Source organism: Macrosteles quadrilineatus, unplaced genomic scaffold, assembly GCF_028750875.1.
Source record: "Macrosteles quadrilineatus isolate MER2022 unplaced genomic scaffold, UCM_ALF_1.0 Scaffold_9__3_contigs__length_116548681, whole genome shotgun sequence".
Taxonomy (NCBI): Eukaryota; Metazoa; Arthropoda; class Insecta; order Hemiptera; family Cicadellidae; genus Macrosteles; species Macrosteles quadrilineatus.
In genome coordinates, this window is record NW_026542602.1 from 276,688 (window position 1) to 288,813 (window position 12,126).

Here is a 12,126-nt window from a genome sequence, read left to right on the forward strand (position 1 = left end):
TCTATGCTCCAACAGACTTGTAGTTGGGTTGTTTATTTATAAATTTGCATCTATCTTCATATTTTTCTTAATAAAAATATACAACTCTATCCAAGCATTCGTGAGATTTTCTTTTTTACATACAGTATTTTGAGTCTTCGTCAGCATCTAATAACCCAAGGACAACACAACATTTGACCTTCCCAGTTGTCCCACACAGAGACATGGCACGTTTCTTTTAATGAATGATATATTTGTACCTATGAATAAAAAATGGTTTCTTTTAGGCCAAGGTTCAACAAAACCATAATGTAATGTGTTTATGGTACAGTATTAGGGTTACCAAAAGCCAAAAACACCTTTCAAATGATTATGAATGACCAGGGTCACACGAGTGTATTTAGTAACCAAGTAAGAATAGAAGACGAGCTTTTTGAAGTGTCACCCCCTCAAGATGGCTGTCTTAGAAACAAATTTTAAGATGGTTTTAGGTGTTAGACTAAATCACAACAGAATTGAAACTGGTAGCCTAGATCAACAAAAATCACTCTGCAGTAATGTGTATAGGGAAAACAGAGAAAAAAACACATTAGCTTTAAATATTTTATTACCACTGAACTCTTAACTTTATACAACACTATATTAGATAGTTCAATATATACAAAAAAACCATAACAAAATGTTTGTAAAAAGTGAACACTCTTACCAAAGCACTACACACACTTAGCTTTAGTTGGCATTTAATAAGTTATGGAGTCTTAAAATTTATGTAAATACTTTTGTTTAAAATACAAAGACACTTGGGATGGCCCTGATTTAGTGTACACAACAAGAAACAAGTTTTGCATGGTAAATGAGACCTAAATGTCAACTCATTTTGTTTTTCTAAACCACACTTGTAAATTTATGTTATAATTTAACATACTTTATACGTTTATAACATTTAAAATAAATTATTCAGTCTTTCTAAAACTACAGTAGAAATATTAAGTCTCCAGGCAGTATTAGATAGTCGGATAATTTAAGTGTACACACAGAGTGTTCATAAAACTGTCCACAAACTGTATGAATATTGTAACATAACTAATAAAATAAAAATAGCTAACAAATAATAAAACAAAAAAGGACCTCTCCTGAAAGTACTACGCAGCATAACAATAATGGTAAAAATACGATATATAGTTTCCATGGAATAATATCAGAATATATAATTTAACTCCCACTTCTACGAGTAGAAAACTGAGACTTAAAATATACATTGTTTCATTACCTAAAATAACAAGTATACTTATTCGACTAAATATTGGAAAAAGTTAATTTTTTTAAACCATAAATCCTTTTGCGCACAAAGCTTAACACAGCAGCAAAAGTTAAACGTAATTATAATAAATGAAAAAAACCAGACTATTACTGGAAAAAAAAACTAAAATAATTTTAAAGAAAAATAAAATTCAATCTCATTTGCAAAGTATGTAATGTCTGGTCGGAAATGATTAAGACATTATGATGAACTGGAGATATCCAGTGCACTGAGATTGGTGAGAAGGTCGCAAATCCCGCTCTCCACCTGTTCTGAAGAATCGCTCACTCGAACGAGCGACTCAAACTTGTTGAGCAGCTCAGCGTCAAGACTCGGTGCTTCCTTGCGCCTCATGTATTCAGTGAGCATCGAAATAACCTGAAAAACAAAACTGTGTGTCATAATGTGATAAAAAAAGCTAGGATTTGGTCTACTCCCTACAAAAAACTGTCAAAAAAGCCAATGGTGTTAAATAAAACAAATAAAATAATAAATTTGACTACCTAATACTTTTTAACAAAGGCTGATAAGGCTATGACACTTTTAGTTTAGCACAACAATAGGAGTAGACTAATGAAAAATACCTGTTTTAAGATGTTGTAAGAAATATAGGGATGCCTCACTACATCAGCTATAAACTACACACATTATAAACCCAGAGGATCACAATAGAGTGAGTTGATGGTCAGTTCCTTGTGGACAGTTGTTTGTGGATCTCTTTTTCACTTCTTCTTTCCCCGCCCTCCACTACCTCCTCTGCATCGTGGTCTCGTCTCCTCCAACCCTACACTTACTCATACTCGACCCCACTGATGCAGAAAACCCCACAGGTTAACCGAGCTGTGTACTTAAGTATTATACCGATCACAACTTATTTGAGTTAGGTAGGCTACTTATAATGACCACACAACTAACCTAACCTAATCGCCGCAGCACGCTGAATATGGCCTACTTAGGTGTGGTCGGTATAATACGCCCGGGCTGCACTAAGAGGATTAGCGGACGGAACGCTGTCCTACACATACCTGAGCGACTTGTTCCTTGAGCACGGGGTGAGGCATGGCTGAGCGCTTGATGATGTTGAACTTGGTGATCGCCAGCTGGAGGGGAGAGTTGGTAGACGATATGTGAGTCCCTGCCTTGAGCAGCAACGTGATCACAGGCACGCTGTTGGTACAAGCGGCCAGGTGCAGAGGGGTGTTGCCGATCCTGTCCTTGGCGTTGGGATCCGCTCCAAAGTCCAGCAACAGTCTGTTAGATATCCAACATATTATTGCAAATTGTGTACATTGTACACAGTTACAATGTACATACATTGTATATACATTGTAACTGTGTACATTCAGTAACTGTTTTCAGTGAAAGACTATTCAGTACAGCAGGGGCAATTTGTGACCAGAAAAGAAATCGTCTGGACCCAGAGAGGATAAAAATGTTGGTTTTTCTTAACAAAAACATTAAGTAGGCGATGCCTTAAAGCCATCCATATCTCTCTTATTTTTTTGTTATACACAGAGATAAATAAAAAGTGCTTAGTTAATGTTTGTTTTTTTATTTTAAAGTCCTGTATTTTAAAAGGTGTTTTAATTTAATAAATCTGAGATATATGACTGGAGAGAAAAATTTTACTCCTTACAGGTAAGTCAGGTATTATACATATACTTCGATGGTATCGGTATCGAGAATCGATTTTCCTTGTATCGGTATCGGTATCGAGAATCGATAAATTTTGGTATCGACACATCCCTAATATATATATATATATATATATGTTGATGATCATAATCGATATAGGTACACCAGATTCCGGCAAATTGAACCACCAGTTGGAGAAAAACAATTACTAATGAAAACAATGCTATGTGTTCTGGAATAATAACAGCCAATCGGTAAGCCAGGAAAACTATAAACATTGTATGTGTACTTTATTATGGAACCAGGACTTTTGAAAATAATAGCCACTGGCCTATGGCTGAGTGTCCATTCATTAACGGCTTTACATTGGTTCTCCGTTAAGAGCGTAGTGTAGTATGAAAAACGTGATCACTAGAATGTTCACATTGTTGATACGAGGGCTGGGGCAATATGTGTTCATTTATAGTAAAAAATACATAGTTTGATTTTTTATGTGATTCTACTGCATTTCCGTCTCAGAATATTTACTAGTCCGAACAGGCTCCAGTCCCGATTACTTTGGATTAGCACGACTCTAGTGTACATACAACAGGCTATTTTGCAGAGTTTGCTGAAGTGCTCAGGAAAAAAATAGACAAATAAAATAAAGCACTCAGCAGAACAACTGCTAAAGACATTATAGAATCTATGGCCTAACTATGCAAAATAACCTTACAAATGTGGAGAATGGTTAGTTTATGATATTAACCCTTCAAGGCAGTTTGACAAGCCTTCCTCGTGCATAAAATGACACTGCTATAATTAGATGAGAGCCTCAAGACACAACCTGTTGTTCATCTGACGGTGAATCAGTAAACGAACAGAATAATGATTTAATTGGAAATTTCCATTAATACTTGGGTCATAAATCCATTATGAGTATTTACCCTGTGGGTGTACAAACCAAACAAATAAACTAAACGTGATACTTACTTGACCATATCTGCGTAGCCCATGCACGCAGCCATGTGCAAGGGAGTGCGTCTGTAATCATCTGACACGTTGGGACTCATCCCGGACTCGAGCATTTGACGCATCGCCTCCGTGTCGTTCTGACCGGCCGCCCGGCGCATCCGTATCGCTTCTGTAATAACATCCAACTTTGAACAAGCTAGTCTAAATAAAATGTATTGTAGTAAAAAGCACTTCAAAACCTCCACAAGAGGCGTGAGGATAGTTATCGTAACCAGTTTGACAATGAACTAGCAATGGCAATATTGCTACAATTATCTCCATAGACCTGTACTGCATGGTGAACAAGGAATAGAGCATAGATTAGGAACAAGGTGTTGTTATGTTAGGAACAAGGCGTGTTAAGTCTAGTACAGGTAGTGTTTCTAAGAGACACAGGTAGACAGTTTTGCTGGTCTGGGCTCAAATCCTGTCAAATCAATGTTTAGTAATGGGTAATCAAAGTAAGGGGTATTTAAATTATAAGTTTTTTATCCCCCTTTGACTACAGTAATAAAAATTAGGCATTTTCATGTTTTAACGAAAAAAAAAACCAGATACAAAGAACATTTATACCCCATACCACTCGGTCTTCATTGCCCGATCTTGCTGGTTCACGAAATCATAAAAGTTAATTCTCCCCGAAAAAAGTTAATTCATGCCAAATTTCACCAAAAAGCTCGAGGTATTACATTTAGAACAAATAAACACATTTTATAAATAAATTTGAATGGATAGTAGTTTTAGCCTCTATGAACTTTAAAATGAAAAAGCAAATCAATTCTGGGCATAGGTCAATAGGGCAATAACTGTCTACGGGAGACCTTACTCCACAAAATGCCAAAGCCAAAAATAAATAGCCTTTAGGACACAAAATGTAAAAAAAATAAGATTAGATTAAAAAAAAGTGAAACATCCATTGAACCAGAAATTAACAATCAGTAAGACAACATCACTATCCGTTGTTTAAATGTGAGTAGGAGTGCAAGTATAAACAACAAACAGTGACAAATTACAAAACAGTTTGTCAACTACGATATCTTTCCATATCAATACTCACCCTTGACTCGGAAATAGTCGGATGGATCTCTGTGGCGCAAACACCTGAAGTGATGGATGCGATGAGCCGGATGCCTCAACTTGCGGACGAGCTCGTTTCCCTTGTACTGTATTCCCAGAGGTCCACCGGAGACAAAAACTGCAAGCAAAATACTCGTTTGGAACCGACAATAACAAAGTTACTGCAGTATTAATGTAGATAAACATTTAAAAAAAATAAGGTGCTGATTAGTGATGGGTCGGTACTTAAAGTCAAATGTCGGTTCCACCGGTTCTTGGGAAAAGTACCGGGACAGAGAATCGATGGTGAAATGTCGGTACCGATACCTATTTTTATTTACTCATTTACAAAATTCAAATTGTCAAACATGATGATTATTTCACTTTAGGCTATTTGAAACGGCATATTTATCATAAAATATTATCAATAGTAGGCTATGGGATGATTATTTCAGTATTTGTTAATTAAGTTGTCGTCACCGTCGTCAACTGATAGTAGTGGTGCAATCCTCAACACCAATAATTTGCTCCACCATCTTCAAGCAGAAGACAGAAGGCAAGCTTAATAAAGACTGGATCAAATAAATGATTTATTTTGACTCATTATACGATTCAAGGCATTATTTAGTAAATATATAGTTTTAACAAGATGAGTGGAGAAGATGAAGTTTGAATTGCAACACTCTTGGCCAGTGTTGAAAGGGAGATTCACAAACGACGCATATGCACATGATCATTAAGTAAACCAATCATGAGTTTATCAACTAGGAGAGAACCACATTATAGGACATTGCAGTGCAATTTAAATTAACTTCTTCTTGAATATATTCTTGTAAAAGATTTCTTTATATACTTTTTTTATAGAATAATAGTTTCATTTTAGTTATATACTCTAATTATTTTATATAAGAGTTCACTAAACACATTTTTGATGTTTAAAATTAAAAATAAAACCTAATTTGTGCACAAAATACAAATATTACTTCATAAATGTTTGTTTTATTGACTTGGAAGTAACCTCCAGGTGCACCCTCTCCCGTTTCAGAAACCTATGCACCCTTTCAAAGATTAAAAATGACTTACCTCCGCCGATGTCTCTGCTTGGGCGAAAACTAAGAGCAAACGCCGTATCGTGTGAAGGATGTGTAGCATGGTACTCGTATCCATGCACCAGGCTTGTAGGGTAAAGTTGGGAGATGGACTCTCGAACTTGCTGCCGAACAAAATAACAAACGGTTTAAAAAGATATTTGAAAGTTTGGATTTGTTTTAAAAATCTCTTTAAATAACTCAATCATTCTTATGGCACACCCTGTAATTTATAATTGTTTTAATGACAAATGTGTACAAATGTTGAGTCTAAATGTGATTAAAAACCTTTTTATTCTTGACATTTGTCCTCTAATACTACTCGTTAGGAGTTACAGCGTATTATACCTAAGAAAAAATGGCTTGCAGGGTAAATTCTGTGTTCTGCAGCACCTAAACGAGTAATTTAAGAGAGAAAATGCAAGGAATAAATTAGTCTCAATATTGCACTGATTTCTAAAAAGACCATAAAATAAATATGTCAAATAAAAACTGTTTAACTTCTTTTGATTCCAGTCAAATAGGAGTCTGCGGAAGTTTTAGGGTCCAGTTCTATTTTTAAATGTAGTGTACTAAGGGTCAGGCTCAAATTAAACAATATACGATCTAGTATTTACAAATGATAAAGATAATTGAAGAATCTGTCATAATAGCATTAATAGCTAACACTTTTTTCATTAACTCTTCGTAAACAAATCTCCTTTAAATTGTAGCCTAATGAAGGAACCCCTTATAACTTAAATGAACACTGTCAGAATTGATTAACAGGAGTGTAATTGTTAACAATTTAACCAGCCTACATTTTAACTCAAGTTTAGAAAAGTTAGGGGTATAAAGGTATGTTTCATATGTTTAAGTTGTTTGGTAAATGTTGTGTATCATGTATCTATAACAAATTCATATTCCTAAGAACTATTTTCTGTAATCACAGCACTAACGAGATTATCAACAACGATCTTGGTGACGTCATAATTATTGTCTACATTCTTAATAACATCATGATAATCTGAACTTCGTAAAGAATCAACCAAAACAAAAACCAATGGGCTGGGTTGGCCTATGCATATTGTGACAATAGGCTAAAATGTGAAATGGAAAAACTTTAGGAAGACATTTTCTTATAGGCTAACGAAATATTGGAGCATTTTTTATTCACGCCAAAAAAACTACCTACCTATTCAAATCCACAAACATAAAAATTGGGAAACAATTTTTTTGAACAATTAGCATTTAGAATTCTTATAAAGCTAAAACGAGTCAATCCCGTTAAACAGAGAATGTTCTGAAAAATTATACAGAAACAAAAAATAACAAATGTTTTGCAAAATATACAGTCTACACTGTAAGTAGGCCTACAGCCCTGCTTTTCTTATTCGCTACATACTATTCTGGTGCACAGCAGACCGTTCCAGTAGTTGGGAGTCCCAGAAAAAAAATTTATGGTCTCTTCACTATCCACCAAAATTGCTCCCAAGACACATAGTTTGGAGACTGCTGCCTTAGACCGCTTGGCCATTGATCAGGCACAACTGTCACCGCAATTACAACCAAAGCCCAAGCGTATCGGTTCTAATCTTAACTCCCAGGCTACAGAAAATGTCAGATTTAGCTTTCAAGCGTAGGCCAATTTGTTGAGTCAATTTTGAGTAAATGGTGGGGGGAGACATTTTTTGTATGGAACAGCCATCATGACTAGGCCTACTAAAGTTGGTCATATCCATATCCGCTAGAGTGCACTTTTAAGTTAGCGTGTTTTATCTGTCAAATGTAGGTACCTACCCTAAACATGAAATATACCCTAATACAAAAAGTTAAAAAATGTATTTTTTTCATTTAGGAGCAATGGGAAAATATTACATGATGATCTAACTTAGAAGTAAGTTACCTAGAATTCTGCACTTCATTTAACATTTTTAAGAAGAAATCTCCAACTTATTTGGTAAATTGATAGAATGAAATAAAATAAAATGCTGAATTTGATCAAAACATAGGCAGATCCATAAGCGAAGTACAACAGTTCCTTTTATTAAATGAGCATAACATAAGAGTTTTGAACGTAACACGAGAGTTATTGTGCTTAAAGACGCATTTTTCGCTAAAACATGGGAAGTAGGCCAAAAGCTAAGTTTAGGCCTAGGCTAGGTATATTTATTTATCCTGCGTGGAAACTGAAAGTTCATATAGGCCTTCCTCCCATTTTTAAGTAATGGATTTAAATCCATTTTTAAGCTAGGCCTATAGATGTGGAGCTACACAACCAAAAGGGACCATATACGAACAGTGACATAAGTTATAAGTTAAGTCGATTAAGTTAGGAGTTTGGAACACGTTTTATTTACCGCCACAGCCTGTTTAAGTTGTATTGTTTATATGTATGTAAATAGTAGTGTTTATTTTTAAATGTAAAGGTATAATAACGCAGTCTATCCGACATTGTCGGTCAACGACGCAGCACACAAGTATCAAGTAAGTAAGTAGATGCATCGAGTGTAGGCCTAGATTTGTTACAGACTAAGGGGCTATATGGTCTGACTTTAATTTTTTAGAAAAGTAGCCTATGTTATAACTGAATAAGTCTAGGTGTAACCTAAAAAGTAACGTGCGTTTTAAAGGGGAAAGCTCAAATTCTGATCTTATTAAGTTAGCTTTAGCTTTACCAAGCTATACGAATTGAGTAGGCTGGGTCATGTTTTGGGCATTCCTAAAATAGCAAACGATGAACGCTTTGTTAATTAAATGAGTTTTGTAAATGTTTTATTTTACATGTAGGCCTAGACATTTAGATTTAAATGCACAGTATGCCTATTCCTAAGAATAGATGGTAGGTGTATGGGCTGCACTTTACTTTAAGTCCTACACTCATTTGAATGAAAATATCGATTATTCGATTGTTTCATTCGATATATCGATCGATATTTTCATTCGAATGAGTGTACTTACTTACTTACTTGATACTTGAAGTCTATGTCGTTAAATGATGATATCGGTATGACTGCGTCATATTTACTTAATACTAAGAAAACTATTTACACACTACTATCTACACTGTGGCAATGGCTAAAAAGTGGCTCGTTGCCTAGTTCTTCAAGGCGTAGGACCTAAAGTAAAAGTGCAGCCGGTGTATGGCTAGGAAAATACTAGTTGTAATTGGCTAGATGTATGGCTGGAGAAAATCCCTGATAGGGATAAAAAGTTTGAAAAAATTTCCCCGAATGGAGATAAATAACGTTCAAAAAATCCCACTCCCCAGAGCCATACACCTACCGAATAGATGCCAGTGGAGGTTTATAAACTAAGAATAGTGTATGCTACGCCTAGGCTATAATATAAGATAAATTACCAAAACGACATCAGTGGAACTATGAGCCTTCATGAGATCTTCCTTGGAGAATACCAAAGATGAGAAGTCTATTTCTTGAGCCATTTTCTTCATGGAATTCTCTAGAACCATGTTTTTAACAATTTTATCCTGAATTGTGCTGTCGTTACTTTCATTTCCAGTCTCAAATCCAGAATCAGCAGCGGACGCCATCGCGTAAGTAAATACTAGTAAAATTGCCTATGAAGTTTCTGATTAAGAATTTAGCGCTATTAGGTGTGAGGTGAAATACTCCGTAAATATAAATAGCTAACACTAATATTACAATGTTGACTGATTAAGATTAAACATGACAACGTTCACAGATCAAAATACAAAACGAAAACAATAAACAATATTATGATGAACCAAGAATAGCAATACGAATAAAAGAATAATACACAGTAGCCAAGTTCCAGTTGTAGCCTTCAGATTCAGTTCACATATCAGAATCAAATCAGCAGCAGACTGGGACTAGACAACGTCAGTCACTCAGTCAGTCCAGTTCAGTGCAGTCCTGTATTTTTTGTTCTCTGCGTCGACTGTGAACAGGTACAGAGCATGCAGTAAAGCTGGGTTTTCTTTTCCTAGGCGCAGAAGCGGAGAGCGGAAAAGAGATTAACATGATGTTCCGCTCCGCTTCTAAGAAAACAGTGACATTAATTAAATTACCTAAGACAAGTGGAGTCCGCTTTCCGCGTTCCTCTCTCCGCTCTCCACTTCCGTGCCTAGAAAACCCCGGCTTTAAGGAGGACTAGGCGCGGAAGTGGAGAGCGGAGAGCGGACTCCACTTGTCTTAGGTACCATCAGTAATTTAATGTTACTGTTTTCCTAGAAGCGGAGCGGAACACCATGTTAATCTCTTTCCACGTTCCTCTCTCCGCTTCCGCGCCTAGGAAACCCCAGCTTAAGTTAACTTTTATCAGATTTTTCCCCATTTTCTGTACTTCAACACACTTTGGGCTGGCTTTCTGAAAAGTGAAACCACAACCACCTACTGTAAAAATGCAAAAGATTTGATTTATTTACCTACCAACACCTCTCTAAAGAGTACCTATCTGAATTAGGGAATACAAATAGATACCATAAAAAAAACTGAGTTAAATATAGAGTAAGCCCTTTTCCAATGTTGTCAAACAGGAGTTTTCTACCTTCTTTGCTCCACACCTCCATTTTAAGTCCTGAATTTTTCTCTTGACCCCCCTGTAAAAACTCACATACTTTTTAATTAAAGCATTGTAATCACTCTGTGTTATTAATTATTTATATTGGTATTGGATAGGGGAGCGATCTGGTCGAATGATTGGTCCCAGGTTCAAATCCCTCCAATCACCAATGGAACTCAGTGTCCTAGAATGTGAAGGTGGGACTAAAAAACTATATGGATCAGATACCTAATAATTTGATTTGTTGTTTCCATCCTAAATTAATTTTTCATTATTTTGTACTTTATCTATTATTTTTCTAGGAGTGCTCACACCCCCCAGGTTGAGAACCGCTGTTGTAAACTGTGTTCTTCAGTACAAAGTTAGATTTTGAAAATTTATTATTCATAGATCGAAACAATAGTTTTGCATCCCCCATAACACCCAGGGCCGCGTTAAGGGTCAGTGGAGCCCTGAGCAAACCCAAAAGCAGTCCCCCTTTTTCCCTAGCGCGGGCAGGCGTTGGTTGTGGGCCCCCCAAAATAACACTTGAGGCCGTTTAAAAAAGTGAGCCTGATAACGCCTGTGTTTTTAAATACTTTACACAATTACACAAACGACTTACCTGCTTATACACTGGTCCTTACTACAATGCTGTAGGTTTGCGGATGACGGCCGACTTGTCACTGTCCATAAAAATAAGGAAGACCTTTAGAAATCGCAAATCCTTCATTGCTGTTATGTTAGCTCACCACAAACTTACAATCCTCTAGTAAAAGACTGTGGCGTTGATGCATGGCAACAATTGCACAGAGACAATACATCATAAATTAATTAATGCAACAACTGTTTTAGTATGGCGGATCTGTGGTGTTACCACTGATGACCTTGTATTAGAGGAGACCATGCCACTTAAATGTATCAAACTCAAATGTATGTGCCTCTTTTATATAAACAGCTAGTGTATTATTTTTTAAGTGTTATTAGACAAATTATTGTTATTTACTTTCTGTCAATTGATCTGTACACAATGTAAATAAATACCTTTCAGTTAGCCTAACTTTAATCTGATTTATTAATTGCTTTGGCAGGGTAAGAGAAAATCTATCTTGTTACTTAGATAATTTGTTAAGGTAAACAATTTACAAACTTTATGTTTTGTGACAAAATTTAGCTAAATGGTGCAGTTAAAAGATTGACAAAACAGTTAGTTCATCACATGGGCTAAAAGTATATTTTCTACTCTCAACCGAGGCTTTGTCTCAGCCGTAAAAAGTATACAAGAAGAAGAGTCACATTGAGCCATTAATATGACATAAATATTAAAAGTTTATAAACAATTTAAAATTAACTAAATCGCCAGACAGTTTTGAGTTTGTGACACGGAAGGGGTAAAGGTTATAGAAATAAACACACAACCAAAGTAAAAAAAAACACATAACTATTATTTAAAATGTTTATTTCCTGATAGTATGAGAACAAAGTTGATTCCATGAATATAAAATAAATATAATGTAACAGAACACAACTACCAGCTACATTGTTTTCCATTTCTTTTAATTGTACCTAAAA

General features: G+C 35.6%; 1 protein-coding gene across 1 annotated transcript; it reads right to left on the reverse strand.

Moving 5' to 3' along the window:
- Positions 1-568: 568 nt before the first annotated feature.
- Positions 569-9,755, reverse strand: LOC129002848 (ankyrin repeat domain-containing protein 54-like). The gene is made up of 6 exons (XM_054430940.1): positions 9,392-9,755; positions 6,047-6,176; positions 4,965-5,102; positions 3,887-4,037; positions 2,305-2,530; positions 569-1,657 (listed from the first exon to the last, which is right to left on the reverse strand). The coding sequence occupies exons 1-6, from the start codon at positions 9,581-9,583 to the stop codon at positions 1,481-1,483; spliced, it is 1,014 nt and encodes a 337-aa protein (XP_054286915.1). The 5' UTR covers positions 9,584-9,755; the 3' UTR covers positions 569-1,480.
- Between the last annotated feature and the right edge of the window lie 2,371 nt (positions 9,756-12,126).

What these genes read in the sequence shown, in the direction of transcription:
- LOC129002848 (XM_054430940.1), bottom strand. Translation starts at nt 9,583, where the DNA reads ATGGCGTCCGCTGCTGATTCTGGATTTGAGACTGGAAATGAAAGTAAC. An exon ending in AAGCAGAGACATCGGCGGAG is followed by an intron (nt 5,103 to 6,046) that starts GTAAGTCATTTT and finishes TTTTGCTTGCAG; the next exon opens with TTTTTGTCTCCGGTGGACCT. An exon ending in TCAAGGAACAAGTCGCTCAG is followed by an intron (nt 1,658 to 2,304) that starts GTATGTGTAGGA and finishes TTTGTTTTTCAG; the next exon opens with GTTATTTCGATGCTCACTGA.